Genomic DNA, 21,496 nt, shown 5'->3' with positions numbered 1-21,496 from the left:
CCTAAACTTTTGGGCGGCTGATTACCTTAAAACTAGGAGCGTGTGGTACAGAGCACTTGCATTAGACAAATAAACTGGACTTTAGGGGTCAGTCCTGCTTTGGTATGGATTTTCTTGTGTGTGTGAGTGTCTGAAATTAACCAGTTAAGTTTTCATTAGAGATGTTTTGCCTGCTGTCTCTGCTTTTATTTATTTGTGCTATTTCATAGAGCTGGGCAATTAATCGAAAATTTGATTAAATTGCAATATGGCCTGCTGCAATTATCAAATCGCTGAAGGTGCAATATTTCTTTAACCTGAAATTTGTGTAAAAATGCCAGTTTAAAAAAAAAAAAATTTGCAGCGGAGTTGTCATGCATTACTTAATATGCAATCATTCAAGTACAGTTTTTAAGAACAGTCCACAAACAGTCCTACTTTCTTCATTTTTGTCCTTTTTTCTCATTAACATGAGATCCAATTTGCAATACAGGTCAAAATCATCACAGTGAGATATTTTTTCAAACTGTTCAGCCCTTGTTTAAGCTGATATTGTGTTGGTTATAATACAGAATGATTTATTGCTTGTGTTTGTTGGAATACACGTAAGATGAAGAACTTAAGGAATAATTTCTTATCAGATCGCAGTACTGAGGGGAAAAAATTGCAATTAAATTATTTCCCCAAATTGTTAAGCTCTACTGTTTCATGATTTTGGGTCTCCTTTAGAAAGTTATTCTGTTTTTCTCTCAGATCTGTTGCTGATTATTTTGTTCTTCTTGTGTTTCAGGGCGACCTCAACAAAAAGCAGAAGAGAATCCTAATGTTGGAGACTCAGATAAAGAAAATGTCGAACAGCTGTGACAAAGTGGATCTAAAGCATAAAGAAGACATTGCTCACCTCGAGGAAGAAATACAGAAAATCACTGCCAATGTTCAGGTAGGTGAACAGTCAGACACATAAGAGTGTATCAGTGATGAGCTCAGTGTAGGGGACTGATTGATGTGTTATTGGGTCTTTAATGTGGTCTAGGTGACGAACACGGAGCTGGGACTGTTCCAGCAGAAGCTTGAAGAGGAGGTGAAAAAGGACCAGAATGAGAAAAAAGCCAACCAGGAGGTCCTGAAGTCCCTCAAAACAGAGATCGAAGACCTGGTGGAGGAGCACAAGAGGTAGAATCACCTTAGGGGTTCTGTGTTTTTGGATAATATCCTGATTTCTTTAATTAGCTTCCTTCTACAGAAGTATCTTTGCAGATGCTCTTAAGTCTCTTATTTGATGATTGATCTTAATTTCATCTCTTTTCTCTCGTGTGAAGTCTCACCCGAAATATCCGTGAGAAGAAATCGACCTATGACGCAAAGCTTAGGGATTTCTTGGAGCTGAGGTAAGCTGTGGTCTAGCCTTGATGCTATGATGACTAGCTACACCTCAGACTTGGTGTCTCACTTCTTCTTCTACTCTATTTTCTTCAGCAACCAGTCAGCAGCTGAGAAAATGAGTCTGGAGGATGAAATCAGGCGCAGTAAGGCCACGTTTCCCTTGACTAAGAGGAGGTCTAACAATGCTCAGGTGGATCTAACTCTTTGGTTCTTATTGACATGCTAACCTTACTGATATTGAGTATAACAGGGGCTGAAAATGAATTAATGTGTGCCAGAAATCTGAATATTTTATATATTTTGTGTAAATGTCTCGTTAACAAAAACAGTGGTCATAAAAGCTCAGAGTGTTAGAAAAATTAAACTACATGTGTTCAGGACAAGACTAGTTTAAAGGTTTTAAAAATCAGTTTCAGCCAGCACCAGCCGACGGTTGCTTAGCAACTTTATCCCAGACATATCCGCTGAATTCTGGAGATGCTGAGCTGCCAGTGTTACACAGCTCTGTAGAAAAGATTTTAAAAAGTGTCAAAGCTCTGAGCTGGGTCCAGAAATCTAACAGATATACAATAATCTTTGTTTTTTTGTCTTTGATTCACACAGGCATGTCACTACACAGCACAGTTATAGATATGGATCTAGTCAGTTAATATTAACCAGACGTTTCTGCTCACATGGGCTGGTTAAAAAAGCTGCATTTATGCAGTCTTGTAATAATGACTTTTTATCTCACAATTGTGACTTTTTATCTCATAAATGTGACTTTTTTATCTCATAATTGTGACTTTTTATCTCATAATTGTTTTTTTATTTGACTTTTTATCTCATAATTAGGCCTATTCAGCCCTTAATTATGAATATTTATCTTATAATTATGACTTTTTATGTCATAATAATGAACTTTATCTCATAATTGACTTTTTTAGCTCTTAATTATGAATTTTATCTCATAATTTAGTTTTATCTCTTAATTATGAAATTCTCAGAATTATGGCTTTTTATCTTGCAGTTATGTTTTTTCTCATAATTTCAACTTGTATCATAATTTTGACTTTTTATCTCATGATTACAGCTTTTTATCTTGTGCTTTTGACTTTATTATCATATAATCTGATGCAGCTCTTTATTAAATAGTTTGTGAAGATTTTTGTATTTAAAGCTTTCTGTCATTAGAATAACAAGGGTTGTGTGTTGTTACAACATTTGATCTCACCTGGTCATGTTTCACGTCTCCAGCTGTCTATAGTGGAGAGCCAACGGGATCAGGATCTGCACAACCTCTACAGAGAGCTGACCCACAACAAGGCTTTGCTCATCAAACTGGATGAGGCCATGCACAGGTAAGAACTTTGAAATTACAGCTCTGAAGAGTGATTTATTAGGTTTAGGTCGTAACATGTGACTCTTTTTTAACGCCAGACACCCAAGTGAACACCTGGACCTAATCAGAAAGGACTGGAGAGCCAGCATGCAAGAAATCGAGGAGGAAATCTCAACTATTGAGGTAAATGAAACCATTACAGCACGTACAGAAACATAAACCCATAGAGGCTGATGCTTTTAGCTCTATGTTTATAAAAATATCACAGGCCTGTTAAACTGCAGTAATGCCTTCATTAGTGAAGAATCATCCAGATTTTTAATTGAAGACTCGTCTCTGTTTGATCCACAGACCAAGTACAAGGAGCAGATGGATCAGGTGAAGAAAGGCAGAAGAGTCAACGAGCTTCTTCCAGTCAGTGGTGAAAACCAGCAAGAACCTGCAACTGCTTCAGTAAGAAAACCCACAAGACCAGTAGAAACTTTTTATCTCATAATAATGACTTTTTATTTTACAATTATAACTTTTTATCTCAAAATTATGGCTTTTAATCTCATAATTATGACTTTTTATGTCATAATCACTACTTTTAATGTCATAATTGCTACTTTTTATATCATAATTATAACTTGAAATGTCATAATTATGACTTTTTGTCATAATTATGACATTTTATGTCACAGTTGACTTTTTATGTCATAATTATGACTTGTTATGTCACAGTTATGACTTTTTAAGTCATAATTATGACTTTATGTCATAATTACTACTTTTAATGTCATAATTATGTCTTTTTATGTCAATTATGACTTTTTATGTCACAATTATGACTTTTTATGTCATAATTACTACTTTTAATGTCATAATTAAGACATGTCGATCTTAAAATTTTGACTTTTAATGTCATAATCATGACTTTTTATCTCATGATTAGGACTTACCTCATAATTCTGGCTTTTTATTTATGACTTTTGGTCTCATAATTATGCCTTCTAGATAAGATATTCCTTTATCAGTCCTGAACGGAGAAATTCCAAATTTACAGCAGCAAGAGTGGAGTAAACAAAACACGCAAGAGTGTAAACAGAGTATCTCAAATTAGGACTTTTATCTCATGCTTAAGACTTTTCATAATGTCATATTCGTCATAATTATGACTTTATCTTGAAATTATGACTTTTTATCTCACAGTAATTAATTTTTTATCTTGCAAATATGACTTTCTATCTCCTAATTATGACTTCTTATCTTGCAATAAAAAACTTTATCTTGTGATAATGACTTTTTATTTCATGCTTATGTCTTTTTATCACATGATTATGACTTTTTGTCATAACTTTGACTTTTTTTTCTCGCGGTAATAACTTTATCTTGTAGTTATGACTTTTTATTTCATGCTTGTGTCTTTTAATCACATGATTATGACTTCTTATCTCATGATTTTGTAAGTGGCGGAAATGGGCTTCCACGCTATTATTTTCTTCAGTAGAAAAAGTTAAAACACCCACACTTTGAGTTTCAACGGAGACGGACATATTTAGCTACTTTAAACTGACCGTTTATCATTTCAAATTCAGCTATGGATCATGACTAGTGGCTGTCTGGATGCAGAAACATGATAATAAAATAAAATATTTCTTTTTTCAGTCATCTGCTTCAGCCACAAATGTGGCCCCTCAGTCATCAGCAGGGGCCTCCGGCAGCTCTCCCCCGCTCACCCAGCAGGCTGCAGCTGAGGCTCCGGCTGCTCCGCCTCATACTCAGCACAGACCTCCAAACAGGACGTCAGGACCTCTGCACAGCAACACTGTGTTTGATAAAGCTATAGATCGCCTGAGCACCATGTTCCCAACCTACACCAGGTAACCCGGGCTTCACTTCAGAGCTGCACGTCTGTGAATGACGCCTTATTAGGATGTAATTCCTCCGTTACTTACCCTCAGTCTGATTTTAGTATCTTTATAGAGTAATGCTCTTTAAGAGTATTTTTCTAAGTTTGTCAACTAGATCAGAAAAATGGAGATTATTAACAACCACAACATGTTTAGCTGGTAAATGTGTTCTTTACCCTCTTCCCAGCCTTTAAGATGTTTCTAGATCTAATTTCTAAATTTTCTAATTCTAGAGAGACTGACTATAGTAGCACAACAAAAGTCACGTTTTTCAAGACTTTTGTCTCCCATTATTATAAATTTAAAACCTCTTTAGAGGTATTTAATAACGGAAATGGAGACGAGCGAACAGGGAGGCCTGTAGGCAAACTTAGTTCTACAAGTCATAATAATGTTTTTTCTTTCCTCCTATGACTGTGTCGCTGTTTTTGTGCCTTTTTTGTTTAGTATTAAATGTTTTGTATGCAGGTTTGTGTATCTTTCCATACAATACTGTGGGAAAGTTTAACGGTTTAAAAAAAAAACTGGATATCCCCTAATCACAGGAAGATTTGCAAGGACTCTCAGGATTTATGATTGTGTATTCTTCAGGCAACTTTTGGTGATCAAATTCCACATGCACAGCTTTAAAACATTTAATAAACTGCTAGATTAATCTTAAATATCCACTTCATTTGAATCCTGTTTCTGTGTTTTCAGGCCAGAGTTGAGTAGGCTTGTTAAGGAGTTGCGTTTGTCCAGCGGTGGAAGCCTGAGCAGTATGTCCTTACAGGACATGGTCGGAGGAGTCAGCCAGCTCATCCTGGACCATCAGGTGGGTCCTTCATGTAATGATGGAAAATACTATTTGTCACTTTGGCTTTCTTTGACTCCTTAGTAATTTTAAAATCTAAAAACAATTTTCTTTTGTTTTGTGGCTCAGGAAAAACTGAATTCAGCTGCCAAATCGAGCCGCACAGGCCGAGGGACTCCATCTCAGTCCGTCACTCCTCCTTTAGTAAATTCAGTCCCTGTGTGGCAGCAGCCCGTACCCCAGAGAGCCACGCAGTCCAGCGCAGTAAGTCAGAACATTCACAACAGAGGAAAGAAGCAACGAGGATGAACATAAGTGTGGATTTTATGACCAAAATATCAAATGTTTTAACTTCTTTTGCCTAATTTAGCACAGAAATCTTAGCATGTTTCTTTTTTGTTTTAGCAAGTTAGCACAAATTCTGCCACACTGCACTGATGTTTAATATTTAGCAGGAAACGCAAAGTATGTTAAAGTCTGCCATACAACTTCTTTTTTTATTTATTTATTTATTTTCATTTGCAGCTGAACGTTGAGGATCCTTGTATCATCTGTCACGATGACATGAGTCCAGACAACATCTGTGTGCTGGAGTGCAGACACAGCTTCCACCATGACGTGAGTCTACAGAGCCAACTTAAACTTCACTGCTGCAAAAGGAAAATGGAATTTATTTTTTAATGTAACGTTTTGAAGAAGAGGAGCAGAGGTTTCATACATCCAACAGTTGTCTTATTTTTGGACAGCTCCTCTTGGAAATTAAATTTTAACATCCTAAAAAAAGTCTGTTTAAATTCCTAGGGTAACACTTTAAAACAGTGGTTCTCAAATGGGGGGACAGGACCCTAAAGTGGGTCGTGAAGCTTTATCTAGTGGGTCGCAAATGTGTGCCGGGGGGAAAAAAAGAAAAAAAAAATGACAAACTTTGCACAGAAGCTCTAAGAGGGGCATAAAGTATATTCATATATAGGTCTTCCTACACATTTAAATACTTGTCTTGAGATTTCTACTTATCCATTCTAATATTCTAATAATGAGGAGCCTTAAAGTCTCTCTATGTCCATGTTATAAGTTCTCTTTTTTTCTGGTTTTAACGTGTTTTTTTGTGTGTCTTCAGTGTATCCGCTCTTGGCTGAAGGAGCAGAGCACCTGTCCCACCTGCAGAGATCACGCTCTGCTGCCGGAGGAATTCCCCGCGCTGAGCGGCCGTAGACGCCAAGCTCCCTAATATACCCCCCCCAATCTTTACTACCTACCTGCATGCTTTTATCGTTCTCTTAACCATGTGTTTGATTAAACTCCTCCCCTCACATGCTCTTATAATTACGCCTGCTTTTATCTTCTTTTACAGTAACTGCATGTTTGATTAAAACCTCTAAAAGCAGAAATTTGAGTTATTTGTATCTTTAAAGTGTTGTGATGTGTAGGGAGACTTCAGTTCGAATAAACAAATGACTCATTTTTGAGCTCTTGTCTGTGAGATGTTTACCTCTCAAGTTTAAGGGTTTAAAATTAAGATTTTTTGAAGAAAAAACTTGGGAAGAAAGTAAATTTAAATGGCTTCACTGCTTCACAAACTGGAGAGTTAGTTGTAGTTTCCTCTCTGCTCAGACCCAGGAAATATTCAGGCATTTTAGCGGTCATCATGAATTTGCAATAATTAATAAATAGAAGATGGAAAAGTGGCTGGAAACAAAGCCGCCGGAGAGAAAATGCAATCTATTTCAATATGCCAAAATTTAATTTGCTTTTTTTAACCAGGAAAACTTCAGAGCTTGAAACCTATTTTTCAACTACATCACGACCCAAACAGGAAATGCAAATTTACCCTACTTAAAGGAATACTAAGCTTTTAAAAATGCACTTGAAGGCAGCACTTCTACAGTAAAACTTAAGCAAGGCAATCATTCTATTAGAAAATCCCATAAAATTGCAAAACGGCAGAACTATGCACTTTTTCTTTACTGATCAAACAACTAACCTCTTAAGGCAGAAAAGCTTGCATGTGGATCTCGATCTAACACTTAAATTCCATTTATTTAAGGAATAACACTGAGATGAACCCTCTCTTCTTCAAGGCAGGCCAGAATATTTCAAACTTTTGTTCTTTCATAAAACCAAACTTGAAATGTGGGAAAAAATGCATGGTTCATACTTTTATTTATTTGTGTGACATTTATTACACTGTAATAAAAAAATCACAAACAATCAAATGAAACATTTGGTCATTTTCATCCGTGTTAGTTAGGATCCGCTGTATTTTAAATCTCTCTAGGTTAGCATTGCCTCCTTTTCCTGTGGATTTTTAGTCAAGCAGAGTTCAGATCTCCAGGTAAACGGTGCAGGTTTCCTCCTCACAGATCATGTTTTAGTCCCACGTATTGAAGGGAACATGCTTGGAGTTTACGGTGTTACTGATGTGACGTCCAGTTTCAGACTCGGCACAGCTTCAGGGGGAAGTTCTCTGTGATCAGATGATCATCATGAAGCACGATGACGATGTTGACTTCAAACTCTGGGGGGAAAAAAATCACAAGATAAGGAGAGGTTTCTTGCAAAGCATGAATTCTTCATGGTGAACTTTTTTGTGGAGTTAATTTACAGATTGAACCGGAAAAATGGCAGAAGGAAACAGCCAAGGTGTGACCTACCTTAATGTCTTTACAAGTGATTCCTAAATTTATGAAATCTGGTAGTATTTACTTCAAGTCTGTGCTGACTGCCTAACATCTAACCATGGCCATAAATAGTTAGCTAGTAAGACACAAAACCCATCATGTCAAAATTATGAGTAAATTATGTGTCCATTTTATTGTGACTGGAAAATCTAAACTGATCGTTTTAACTGATAGCCAGAAGAGCTGTGTGCCGTGTTTCTACTCTGTTCAGGTAAAATACTGCTTAACAAGCTTCATATCGAGTACAAAACTGTGATTTTTAAAATACAAAGTCAATGTCAGAAATGTCTTTTTTTTTTTTTTAAAACTCCACTTTTCTGCCAAAGAACTCAAAAATCTTACATTTAAAAATCCATTAATTAACAAGGAAAAAACATGATTTTTTAAACTCTAAAAGTCATAAATGTAAGTCAACCAAAACTTTGAGTTTTTGACATTTGAAGGAAAAAAAATCCAACATATGTTATCAGTTTGGTCTCTTGTAAATTTTTCACATTACAATGTTGTAAATTTATAATTTCAAAACTAGATTTTTTTTTTTTTTAATGTCAAGGTGTAAGACTTTAAAACACTGATATTCTGAGTTTTTATTCCAAAAATATTCACCTTTTCAACATTGACTTTATAATCTCAAAAAGGCTATTTTTTCCCCGAAAATGTATTTATTTTTTGCCCAAAAATCAGTGGATCCTATAAATGTTTTTTCTTTTTTTAGGTGGCCTTAATACACTGTCATACATTATGTTTCTAACTGTGATTTTAAAAATACTTATGTACATCTAATTTTTAACATCACAGCAGACAGGGTCTTGTGCCCCCCCACCCCACCACTGCCTTATTCCAATATTAGATGTGCAGATGGATAATTCAGTGGTTTACATAGCTGACTTTGTTACAGTAGACTGGGGGTTCTAGTCCTGGTCAGGGCAGAATGAGTACCCAGTGTGGGCCCTTAAGGCCAGAAACACCTGTCCCAGATGTTGATTAAACTTTAACAGCTTTGAGCTGAACAGTTCTTTGTTGCCACAAGTTGGAGCGCATTTCTAGCATGGAAATAGATATAATTAATGTACAACTACTCTCCACTTTGTAAAACAAGCTAGCTAGCTTTGCTGAGGACAAAAGTGGAAGAAAATAAAGGAAATGACACTCCTAGTACCTTGTCATCTCCCTCTTTCCTTATTCCTCGCCCATCCCATTATGCAATTGAGAGGAAATTAGATGATGAGGTGGTTCTTAAGCCACATTGTGTGTAGTCAGCACATGCTGTTACCCATAACCAGATTTCTCTGCATTAAAAACAAAAGTCATCATTTGTGCTGGTGGCCTGTTTGCTTTTGTTACTTATATCACTATTCATGTTTCATGACCTGCCTGTGAGAACCTCTCACAGAAGCTCTAAAAAAATAAAACAATTCTGAATACTTGATGAAGATTTTCAGGGTTTACTGACCGACTTTAAAGTTGGTGGTCTCTAGTGTTGGGCAGGTGAAGAGTCGTGGAAACACCATGTAGATGGGGATGGCGAGGCCGTGGCAGACGTCACCTTCAGCGATCTGAATGTTCTGAATCTCTGTGGCATCTCTGGCGTAACCTTCAGCACAACCTGAACGCAGCAGACACTTTTAACACTCTACCACAACAACAGAAACTCCTCCTTGATTATCTCACAGCCAGAACTCACCACAGGTCTCTACTCGCACCAGCTGCAGCTCAATACTCTTAATGGGGACGTCTGAGTTCTCCACCACCACTTCCCCCGTCAGCGGCTGGCTGATCACACAATTGGTGGCGTCTAGATTTCCTCTGATGAGAAACTTTGGCAGCACACTCCTCTGAAAACACCATAAGTTTCCTATCAGCCATGATTAAATAAGACAAAGAGGAGTAAAGTAGCGGTGCTGACCTCACGGACGTTCTGCAGGGTGTCTGGAGTGATGGTGAAGTTTACAGGTGTAGGGACGACTTTAGCTTTCTGTGGCTGAAATCAGAGCAGCACATTAAAGAGTTCAGCAGAGTAGTATGATAAAATAAAGTCTGTCTCATGACATATATTACCATAGCAATAATATCAGTCTGACTCACATGACAGTGCACGATGAACTCACAGTTCCTGCTCAGGTCTTTGGCCAGCAGAGAGCGCTTCATGTCACAGCGGAGCGTGTACTGATGAGACCACCAACAGGAGGGTTTACAGACACAAATATTCACATCCGTTCTACCAAAACGGCATCAATCTGAGAGTTTACATGTCAACTTTATCTTTTAATTTTAAAGGATTTTGATTCATAGGTTCTACTTATTTCTAGGGCTGTCAGACAATACATTTTCCAATTGTACTTAATCTTGGCGATTAGTCTTCCCATTTTTTAATTCGACTATTTTGCATTAAAACCTTTTTTTCCAATGGATTTTTGTACTGTATTAGGCTTTATTATGAGGCTAATGTAGATTGAAGATTATGAAATGAGGCTTACTCAAGAGTTTCTCAGATGAAATTTGAGTAAGAAGAAGGAAATATGACCATGAGTAACTATCCTCCCTCAGTACAAAGGAATTAATTCTTTTGTTCTTCTTGTTTTCTGTGAGCGTTTCTCACCTGAATGTTGACAAAGACTCCATGGTAGGTCTCATACAGCACTTTGTTTCCCTTTGTGCTCAGTGGGAACTCAAAGGGGATCTCAGTTTTGCCTCCTGGGACTTTTCCAGCCTTGGCCACCTCGATGTTACTGCTGATCAGCTGGATGGGCTGCGAAAAGAGGCACAGAGGTTACATAATGCTTCTATATTGTTGAGCTGGGTAAATTTTTGTGGCCTCGATCCAGGTACAGATGTAATTTGCTGACTTCCTCTAAACTTGGGAAGATCTTGTAGATCAAATTGTTTCTTCTTTGTTTAAGTTACTTATTGGAAGCTGTATAGCAGTATTACTCAACCCTGCTCAACCAAAGAGCCAAACTTTTGAAAAATACCTTTGAAAGAGTCACGATTTAAGTAGTGAAGAGTAGCAAAAATGGGTTAAAGTGGCAAAAAAAAAATGAGTTAAAGTGGGAAAAATGTTCAAAAAGTGGCAACGAAGTGACAACACATGGGTGAGAAGGGGCAAACTAGGCACAAATATGCAAAAACTGGGCAAAAAATGACAAAAATTGGGAGAAAAATGAGTTACACGTGACAAAAGTGGTAAAAAAAAAAGCAGTAACAACGTTGCAAAAAATGTGTGAAAAGTGACTAAAAGGGGCAAAAAGCAGCAAGAGTGGAAAAAATGGGGAAAAGAAGTGGCATTCAATGGCAAAGGATAGCTTAAATGGGCAAGAAGTGGCAAAAAGGGGGAAAAAATGGGCAAATAGCAAAAAGCAGGATAAAAGAGACAAAAAATGGTTAAAAAGGGCAAAATTGGACAATAGAAATAAAGACTGACAATTAAAGTTATAGCTGCACAAGAGTGTAGCTTGCAATGGATAGTTTCTGCAGTCAAATTTTCCCTTTTTGAAGTTTTCTGGGTGAAAAATATTTCAAATGAAGACATAGAAGAGCCACAAATCATCACAAAAGAGCCACGTGTGGCTCAAGAGCCATGCGCTGAGTATCACTGCAGTACAGTGTTCACCGTTTTTCCTCTAAATTCTGCCCATATTACTTTTTGAATGTCATCTGTGACTGATATGTTGCTGCCAAATGTTTTCCTTTAAAAAAAAACCTCCATGTTTATAAATATATATATATATTTAATATTATTTCATTTCTGGTCAGCAGTGGGAGTTTCTTGCCCAAGGACACATCGACATGTGACTGCAGGAGCTGGGGATCGAACCCAAAACCTTCTGACTGCAGGACGACTGACTCTGGCTTGATAGGAGGGTACCAAGTCAGAATGCAGCCCATCATGTGATGATTTGAATAGTTTAAGTTTTCAGTGTTCACCTTAACAGAGTTGTAGAAAGCCTCAAAGACGCCGACACTCTTGGAGCTGAGCTGCAGGTTGACCAGGCCCTCCATGCTCAGAGAGATGCCGTGATGCTGCAGAGCCTCTTTACACACCAGCACGATGACTCCAGCCACCACTTCCTACACAGAAAACAAAACACTAGAGGTCCTGACTAATGTCTTCAGCATTAGGGCAATACATCTGAGTTTCAAACAAGATGTAGTGAAAGACAGTACTCATGTCATCATGGGGGGTAAATAGATGCCAGGTCTAATGCTTGGTTTAAAGATTGTTCAAAGTAAAAAGCACAAACAATAATATGCTTTCTGAATAAAAGGCAATGTCAGTGTCAGCTTTCGTGTACCTGCCAACCTTGGCAGTAAACTCTTAATGTGACATTTGACGATTTTGTTTTTTGCTATCACTTTGCAGAAGAAAACCATTCGATCAATCGTTGGATCAGGTGCTGTTAAAAAAGCTTTAAATGCAAATAATAATATGTTTTATTGAGCTGAACAGTTTTGGAAAATAATCTAATTGCCATTTTCCCCAATATTGCAATTGTGATTTGAAATGTGATTATTCCTTAACTTTCTTTTATTCCTAAACAAGGGCTAAACAATTCTTTGAAAGGGTCTAATTCTGATGATTTTGACTCGCATTTAAGTTGGAAATGAATTATTGCTTTGAAGGCTTTTTGTCATTCTCATATGTAATAAGAAATTACAAAAATTAAGAAGGTAGGATTTTTTTAAATGGCACCTGAATGATTGCATGATATGTTATGCATAACATCTCTGCTGCAAAGAAAAGTTTAAAACGGATATTTAGACCCAAATTTCAGCTCAAAAAATATTGCACCTTAGCGATTTAAAAATTGCAGCAGGCCATATTGTGATTTAATCTAATTTTCGATTAATTGTCCAGCCCTATTTTACTTCATATTTGTTAGCTGTATCAAAGGTGGATGATACTTGTAATAGCATTAACTTAAACTAGTCGCTAACAGTGTGCGAGTCTCTGTGTAAAGCACAAATATGCTAATACTTTTGTTGTTTTACTAAGTTTAAATATCTCGGCTCATCTAACAGCGGTAGCGGTTTTGAAAGGGTGACAGATTTAGGCGAAACACCCCTGCTAATCAGCTGCTGGTCATGTGCTCAGAGGACAGCGCCTCTTGCAAGGTATTAAGCCAACTTCGAGTCTATTTATCAATGACTTATCTATATATAATACGTATTATGAAGTCAAAAGTACACTTATCTTGCTGAGAGACGGTTAAGTTTGAGAGCTAGTTGGCAGCGGTAAAAATACTCACCCCTTCATGGTAAACTTTGTTCGCTCTTTTCAGTCTTATATCCAAAGTGACGCTCATCTCTGCTGAAGATGTATTAAGCAAACATTTGAATAACTTGTTCTAACCTGGGCTTATTAAAGCTAAATGGCACAAATAAATTGTTAAAATCTAAAACTGCCTCCTCTGGATTCAGCTTCCGCCCGTCTTCCGTGTTTACTTAAACGCCGATACGACTTCCGGTTCAGAATCTTCGGGGAAAGCGGATGCATAATCCTTCAAAATAAAAGCCTTGTCGATGAAAAAAGTGCAGTCATGTGCCCTGACCTTTATTCCCCCTCTTATTTTTGCTGCCAGCACAAATATCATAAGGGAAATGAATTAAAGAAGTGATCGTGGACAAACGTATTAGTATTAGTTTTAATTTTTTATCGCCGATTTTTTTGTTTTATTTATTATAATTATTTTTGTCATCTATCTATCTATCTATCTATCTATCTATCTATCTATCTATCATTTGGGAACAGGAGTTAGCCTCAAGGTAAGCTACAAAGATGAATGTCAATCAGTTCAGCCATGCATGCCCCAAACTGTGCCAAATCATGGAAGACTCTTGTCTAATTACCACCCAAAAGGGTGATTTACTTAGAAATTCACCCCAGTTTTTACCAACTGAAAAATGAGCAGACTAAAACAGGTTTTTCACCAGGCTGTAAACATGTTAGGTTCTGCAGTATTAAAAGAGCCAGCCTCAGGTGGACATTTAAGAAACTACATGCCAGTTTTTGCACTTCTGCGCAGCTTCATTTTCCCACACTGCTTGATAGTTGTTCACTGCCAACAGTTCTGCAGCCTTTAAATCAGTTTCTTAGTGATGCAGTTTAAATTATAGTAGTATAGTTTCAATGCTCTCTTTTTGTTGTTGACAGTATAAAGACCAGTTTTGTTTTGGATTGAAAGATTGTTTGGACCAGATACAGTCAGCAGCAGCTCCAGCTGCTGGCTGTCTCTCAGTGTTGTCACAACAGAAGCTGACAGTAGCTACACACAACTGAGACGTACGGTGGTGGCTGAACCTGTTCTGTGCTTTAAAAGACTCTAACCACTCATTTTCTTGCCGTTTTCTATTATCATTTAATCCTATTCAGACTCACCAGTGACTGCTGGCTTTCCCTGTGTAGACTGTAAAACGAAAATACACCGATTTTCTTTACAGAAACCTTTATTTAGAAAATGACCCAATTTTATTAACATTGCAGTGCTACATCATTGAGTCCCATACATAGTGTTTCATACACCATAACCCAGACCAGTTTAAAAAAGATGGAAAGCTTGTGTGTTTCAAAGAATCATATCATGTACACTCCTATTTTACCTTGGTAGAGACACAGTAAATCACTTGAAAATAGACACATTTAATTATATTAGCCTTCATAAACTCATATTTCTTATTCCTTATTAAAGGGATCCATTTACAAAAAGAAACAGTTGTTAGAGTGTGTTTCTGCTTGCCGATCTTTCAGGACTGGAGGTTAGTTTAGCTAGCTTTAGCTTAGCATACTGATAGGAGACAGTGGAAGGCAACAGGCTAGTAAAAAGTAAAATGTACACTTTTTCTTGTGTATGGCTGCTTTTAAGATGTCTCCAAACTCACTGAACATGACACATTTGTTATTTTATTGTTTTCCAACCTGCAATCATGGCAATGACCACTGTATCCGTCATGCTAAAGTAGGTTAAAAACACGTTCATATTAAATTATGGATTCAAACATCCATTTGATTTAGACAGGCACTGATTTTGACAAGTTCTTCTCAGTTTTAACAAACATACAGAACTGCAAGGACTTTAAAAAAAACAAAAAACAAAACAAAAGCTGGGGAATTCTCACTGACAGAGCTAATCTTTGCTTCATTAGCTTTGCTATCCTACTTAGTGTAATCGTGAAGTTACACCCAACAAAGCAATGCGAAAATTATCTTCATTTTAAAAAATTTTTATACCACAATTAAAAAATAAATTTTACCCCTTTACTTTCATGCTAGCTGTTTCCATCATTTCCCAGTCTGACAGCTTGTAAGCTAACTGTGACCTAGCTTTAGCATCATGTCTATCACACAGGCTCCATTTTTAGTCTTTCCAACAAAGTAAATCTTGCCACAAAATGTAAAACTGGCTTTAATTTCACGCAGTGTATTTCAAACTGGTGGATATAGCCTTAAACGTTGTGCTCTAAATTGCATCCTCTGTACTAAATATTTCATATTTTGGTCGCATATTTGTGCAAAGTGCATTCACACAGAAGAATTCAACAGTTCAGTGCACTGCTGTTGAATTCAAAACTGTCCAAGAATTGTTTGCAGAAAGATGGACACTTCGCACTGGTGTTGATTTTGACAGCCATTTTTATTTATTTCTCTTACTAGATTCCTCAAGACTCTTGTCTCCCTTCTGCAGGACTAAGTAATTTGGTTGTCACTGGTATCACATGACTGCAAAAAACCTATAGAGTTTTTCAGATATCCATTGGATTGGATGTATTTTGCATACATTTGGACAACAGCCCATGAATGGTGTTTCGGGAGGGCAGACACTTCTACAAAAATCTCAAAGGGTTATTGTGCAAGCGTTCTATCTCTAAATTTTGGGATGGGTCAATCAGAGTGAAAAGCATATGATGTAGGCGGGCACAGCCCTGTGGAGTAAACTTCCTTATATGCACTCAACAGGCAGCCATATTGTTTTTAACTGCAGTGGAGCCAGACGGTGAATCAAATTCTTGCCAAAACCAATCAGGAGAAAAGCAAAAGCATATTTTCCACCAAGACAAGCTTTCAGTGGGATTCTTTGCTCTTCTAGTAAAAAATGTTGTCCATTTCTGATAAAACTGCCGCTATAGCTACATCTGAGCTAATCGCGTCACTGGTCTCCATTGTTTACAGACTTGCAGTAAAACTAAACCAAGCTTTTAGCTATCGCCTCAGTTTACTAAAATGATGCTAACTGGTCCAGTCATTCTCAGACCAGGCACAGACGTTTCAGATTGAAGCTTTGGGAAATGGATCTTCCCGAGGACAGACATGGAATCTGGAAAATCCATACACTTTGCAAGATTAGGATCTCCAATAGTAACTGGTCATTTTTCCAAGATCCCAAGAAATAAACTGGTGTCACTGGAAAACCACCCTGTTGTCTTGAGTAAACAACTTAAAAAGTTTAGATTTCCACAAACAACAACAGAAATCACGTTATCATGAAAAACAGGGTAAAATAAAATGGATGGATCAGCATGGAAATTCCATATTTAAGAAAATGCTATTTAACAACGATAAAGCCCTCACTCAGCAATAGTTATGTATCCCAAGGTTTCCTTACTAAAATATATATTTAGAATCAGTATTAAACCAAAACATTTGGAGTGTTAAAACTCTTAATCTGTGAAATCATGGGGCCATAAATAAGACAGTAACTCTGACCAACAGGCACAGTCCTGACCTTATTTCCAACATAAGCAATGAAACATGTCTCCTCTACTCTTTCTTGTAGTCCTCCTCCAATTTGAGCTTCTCCGTGTTGTTGCTGAGGAAGGCTGGGTCGTTGCTAACTTGAACCTTGTCGAAAAAGTTGAAATCTGCAACATAGCGCCCCCCTGTGGTGCTGAACAGAACGGGCTTGAACTCGTAGCCCCAGAGGATCTCCTGGGGGACGTAGGAGGTGCGGCTCTGACACGTGGCCGCAGTCGACTCCATGGTGGCGTTCAGAGTGACGAGGAGCTCGAAGTCTCGCGTGCGGAGGTTCTCTGCGTTCAGGCCTGCCAGCGGGCTGTGCTCGTCCAGGACGTGGTAGAAGGTGAGCGGTAGGATGAGGAAGGGGCACTCGCTGCTGGAGTCCATGTTGAAGTCCACGGAGCTCTGGTGGACTTGTGTCTTCTCGCCTTCCTCTGTCACATTGGAGTGAAGGAGCTTCCCAGTCAGCTGACACTGAATCAGAAGACTCTTCCTCATGTTCGCCACCCTCACCATCAGACACAGCTTCCCCTGACGCCGGCAGATCACCGCCAGCTGGCTGAACTTGATGGTCTCAGCTCGCTTCTTGGGTCGGGCCAGTTTGGCAAGAAAAGCTCCGGTGACGAAGATCTCAGCCAGGCCGGTGATGACGAGCTGAGCCACCAGGGTGAAGATGGCGAGTGGACACTCCTCTGAGATGTAACGGTAACCATAACCAATGGTGGTCTGTGACTCCAGGGAGAAGAGGAAGGCTCCGGTGAGGGTCCCAACGTTCTGTACGCAGGGTGTGTGGTTGGTGCTCAGACCAGGCTCAAAGTCGCCGTTGCCCATGCCGATAAAGTAAAAGATGACCCCGAAGATGAACCACGTCATGACGAAGGTGGAGGCAAACAGAGTGAGCTTGTAGCGCCATTTCATGTCCACTACGGTGGTCCAGATGTCATGTAGGTACAGCTTCACCATGCCCTCCACGTTGTCGATACGTACATTATTATGGCCATCCTTGGACACAATCCTTCGCTGGACCTCTTTCTTCCTGGTCGCCATGTTTGTCTGCGCCAATTATAACGGAGAAAGACTTTGGAAGTTCTAGTATGGCATCACCAATGGAAGGACTGAAAAAGATCAAGAAATACCATTAAAGTCTATATGAAGCAATAAAAGTTTTTAAAGTTGGTTTGACAGCAGGCCAAATCACAGTAAGCCTAACAGAAAGAAAACAAAGTATAAAACATTAGCCACAAATCAGGAAAACTTAAGCAGGAATCACTACTCGAGGATAGAGTAGGCATTTACTTTGATTGACCCGCCTACTCTCCACTGTAAAAAACTGCTGTAACATGCCATCATATTGTTGCTCTATCCAATAATCTTCCTGGGAGTTTACTTCCTACTTCCTCTGAGTCTGCCACAGGATTATTTTTCACCATTTATGTCAATTAGCTTTGCACTGTTTAACAGCCTATTACTCAGTAGTATGAAGATATAGTTTGCTAGCAAAAACTAAAAAGATTGACCCACAGAATGTAATTTCTACTGCTGAGAGGCTCTCAATCAAAACTATAACACAATACAAGTAGAGACTAGACATGCTGCACCTGTCTGTGATGTTTACTTCTAGTTTTGAATTGAGAATTCTATGGGGGGGGGCACAAAACTTCAGGGGAACCATAAACCAGAAAAAAAAGATGATTTGCTTTGCCAACTTCTGCTGTGCATGGAGCAAAATGGATAGACTTGTAGTTACTGTAGGGACTATGCTATAGAGTCAACTATCCAAGTTAGGATTTTCCTGCATTGATCCCGATGATGCTCAAGTCACAGTGTTTAATTTGAAAAGATGTACAAGCTAATGACAGCATAAGGCTGTGTAAATATTGGGGTCATCTTAAGACTGAGCAAAAAGTCTAGTGCCCAAACTAGGGGAATTTTAACAGGAAGTGAAAGGAATTTCAGTCACTGATCAGTGCACCGGCACTGATCAAAAGAAAGTACCAGGAAAGGCTAAAGGTGGAGGATGGTCTGTTGTTGTGCAATCCTGATGTAAACGTATAGTTCCCACTAAATAAGAGGGAAAGGCAGATGTTTAAGGACACTTGCAGTCCAAAATATCAAAAATATATTAATGTTAAAAATGTTTAAAGATTAGACATAAATGTTTAAAAATGTAGTTGTTTTTTTTCAGTCTGAATCTTTATATAGGTGGGGGTCCATGGAATAGATAATTTCTTCTAAGGGGAGGCTCACTCTCCCACACTTCGAAACCCCTGATTTAAAGCATAGGGCTTTCTTTAGTCAGTTAAATATAGCATTAATTGTGAATATTTTCTGTGTAAAATCTATAAAAGTGTGTTTCTAACACCTACCTTACAGCAGTAGTTAAATTTCTTAATGACTAACCAAAGTTAGTTCTGTGCACAATGGGTTTGTTTTCTTTTATTGGTCATAGAGATGCATTGGATTTGAGCTAGCCTACTTCCATCTGTTTTTATAAAGAGAAATTTGTCATAAAGTTACTGTATAAGATAAAAGTAAAAAACAATAATTTTCCCTGTGCTGGAGATTAATCTTCACTATACAGGCCGATAAAAACCTCTAAAATACATTTTTAAACTTGTCAATCTAGAAAAGGCATCAAAACTTAAATTAAAATCTAATATTTTCATTTTTACCAAGCTGGTTGTAAAATAAACTGATGCCACAATAAAAACCCATTAAAGATTGTTTAATTATTAAAATACTAAAGTATAAAGGCTGTTCTTAGTTACTGTTTCAAGTTAATGGCATGCAAAAATGTTGCAACGCTCTTTTAAAGTTAATCACAGCTTTGCCCTCTCAAGGTGACTGAAGGAAACCTGACATATGTCCTCAAATCAAACACATTTTCTCATTAAGCTATTTTCCTAAATACATTAAAAGCTAAATATTCAGATATATAAAGAACGTTCTTCTCTTTTTTCTCCTCTAAAGGTTTAAAAAGGGACAAAGTTGAAAGTTAACCTTGTGGTAAACCATTAAAGGAGCCTGAAATTTAGCTTAAAATAATTATTGATAAATCAGTCAGCAGTTATAAACTCACCCCTCTCTGATCGTCCTCTCTGAATCCTCTCGTTTTTCTCACTGAATCTGAGCGCTGAAGCTGCTGGGGAACATCTAGCTCAGTGTCTTCTTTCTCCTTTTGTTGTTGCAGGTTGTGAACACTGAACTTTGGCACAGTCGTATTCAGGCGAGAGCATAAATGAGAAACAAAGCCCAGCTGTAAACTCTGATCTGCATGTAGGTCGGCTTTTATCCCCCCTGCCTGCCCCCCTTTACCTGTCCACAGGTAGGAGCGACAGCCGGGAACACCTGAAGTTTGTTGTGCTTCTTTTATGGTTGTTGTTGCTCAATACACAGTCCCACATTTACGGCCTCTATCATTGTTCTCAGAAGGGCGCTATGACACTGAGGGGACAGACATGCCAAACAAGATTGGACTATTTCATTCAAATCTTTGTGGATTTGAGGCTTAAATTCACAGGTAAAGGTGTCAAATCTACGATCACAAGGCTTTATAAGGTGTTTATGTGATATTTGGTACAGAGCTAAAATAAAAGACTAAAAGGAGTTGAATTTATGATAATAATGAGAGTATGCATGCTTGAAATTATTACCTCCGCCAAGGAGGTTATGTGATCAGGTGGGTTTGTTCGTTTGTTAGCAACATAACTCAAAAAGTCATGGACGGATTTTCATGAAATTTTCAGGAAATGTCAGAAATGGAAGTTTTTAAAGGATTCTTTACTATTGGGAGAAAGGGCTAATGGCAGAGTTCTGCGCTGTTACCACTTTACACCAGGAGATGGCGGACATGAATAACTGCAATCCCAGCAGCATTTTTGGGTGCGTTTCTATTCAAAGTTTTGGAGTTTATAGAGTTTGAAAGACGCATGCCCGGATGAGGAGAGGAGTCGGAGCATAACAGAGAGAAAGACAGCAGATTGTAGCGAGAATACTCACAATGCTGGGAGGAATAGTGGAATATTCACCCTCTGCCATGACTTTCAGTCGTCTGGTGAGACCATGGGTGCTTCCACCATGACAGTCCACACATAGCGAAGCCAAAGCTTTGCCTCACCGTGTCTCCACCCCACCGGGGAGGGAGTGAATGGCGAATTAGATTTTTGGAGTGATCCGGATCACTGTCTAGATCCAAGACTGTTTCTAAAGGATTCTTCACTATTGGGAGATAGGGCTAATGGCAGAGGTCTGCGCTCTCTGAGTGCTTTTCTAGTTAATAATTTAATGTAAATACAACCCAGTCACCTCTAAATCTTGAGGTTCTACCTAAAACGTTGAGTTCAGACATGGTCCTGAAAAGTGTTAGCACAACAATAAGCAAAAAGCAGGAAACACGTGTCAGCTGAAATTTTATTTGAGGCAAATCAATCATCTATTTTTTTTTTTTAATTTGATGTAAAGGTATGAATATTAAAAAAGCTGTTATATATTTTTAGAAACAATTCAAACAAAGCAGATGGATCGGCCAGATTTCATGTCTGTCATCAGGTAAATCCATCCTGCAAAGCTCCAATCTCTATGTGCCTGGTCTGAAAACAGATCTGACCAATCAGCATCATTTAGGGAGAATGAGATGGTATCTACGGTGGGTTTAGTTGCACTGGAAGGCGACAGCAATGGCTGCCACCGGTGTAGCATGTAGCTCAGATGTAGCTGCTCTTT

General features: G+C 38.2%; 3 protein-coding genes across 4 annotated transcripts in view; 1 reads left to right on the top strand and 2 right to left on the bottom strand.

The window, feature by feature from the left end:
• The window catches only part of ttc3 (tetratricopeptide repeat domain 3), a 45,176-nt gene extending 38,342 nt beyond the window's left edge, over nucleotides 1–6,834 (top strand). For both annotated transcript variants that reach the window (XM_041801064.1, XM_041801062.1), the window contains exons 35-46: nucleotides 770–919; nucleotides 1,013–1,152; nucleotides 1,299–1,367; nucleotides 1,456–1,552; nucleotides 2,599–2,702; nucleotides 2,782–2,866; nucleotides 3,035–3,136; nucleotides 4,331–4,545; nucleotides 5,275–5,389; nucleotides 5,498–5,632; nucleotides 5,894–5,986; nucleotides 6,486–6,834. In XM_041801064.1, the coding sequence (XP_041656998.1) occupies nucleotides 770–919; nucleotides 1,013–1,152; nucleotides 1,299–1,367; nucleotides 1,456–1,552; nucleotides 2,599–2,702; nucleotides 2,782–2,866; nucleotides 3,035–3,136; nucleotides 4,331–4,545; nucleotides 5,275–5,389; nucleotides 5,498–5,632; nucleotides 5,894–5,986; nucleotides 6,486–6,596 (1,416 nt within the window). In that variant the 3' untranslated portion in view covers nucleotides 6,597–6,834. The remainder of the gene's footprint in view (nucleotides 1–769; nucleotides 920–1,012; nucleotides 1,153–1,298; nucleotides 1,368–1,455; nucleotides 1,553–2,598; nucleotides 2,703–2,781; nucleotides 2,867–3,034; nucleotides 3,137–4,330; nucleotides 4,546–5,274; nucleotides 5,390–5,497; nucleotides 5,633–5,893; nucleotides 5,987–6,485) is intronic.
• Nucleotides 6,835–7,509: 675 nt separating this feature from the next.
• vps26c (VPS26 endosomal protein sorting factor C) lies at nucleotides 7,510–13,499 on the bottom strand. Its single transcript, XM_041801065.1, has 8 exons — nucleotides 13,293–13,499; nucleotides 11,971–12,114; nucleotides 10,646–10,795; nucleotides 10,132–10,212; nucleotides 9,953–10,027; nucleotides 9,731–9,881; nucleotides 9,500–9,652; nucleotides 7,510–7,883 (listed from the first exon to the last, which is right to left on the bottom strand). The coding sequence occupies exons 1-8, from the start codon at nucleotides 13,347–13,349 to the stop codon at nucleotides 7,801–7,803; spliced, it is 894 nt and encodes a 297-aa protein (XP_041656999.1). The 5' UTR covers nucleotides 13,350–13,499; the 3' UTR covers nucleotides 7,510–7,800.
• A 994-nt stretch (nucleotides 13,500–14,493) lies between these two features.
• On the bottom strand, nucleotides 14,494–20,110 carry kcnj15 (potassium inwardly rectifying channel subfamily J member 15). The gene is made up of 2 exons (XM_041800749.1): nucleotides 19,854–20,110; nucleotides 14,494–17,889 (listed from the first exon to the last, which is right to left on the bottom strand). Exon 2 carries the CDS (start codon nucleotides 17,819–17,821, stop codon nucleotides 16,799–16,801), a length of 1,023 nt encoding a protein of 340 aa, XP_041656683.1. The 5' UTR covers nucleotides 17,822–17,889; nucleotides 19,854–20,110; the 3' UTR covers nucleotides 14,494–16,798.
• Between the last annotated feature and the right edge of the window lie 1,386 nt (nucleotides 20,111–21,496).

Source organism: Cheilinus undulatus, linkage group 12 (genome assembly GCF_018320785.1).
Source record: "Cheilinus undulatus linkage group 12, ASM1832078v1, whole genome shotgun sequence".
Lineage (NCBI taxonomy): Eukaryota > Metazoa > Chordata > Actinopteri > Labriformes > Labridae > Cheilinus > Cheilinus undulatus.
Note: the sequence above shows the minus strand (reverse complement) of the source record. Positions and strands in the feature narration are given on the sequence as shown.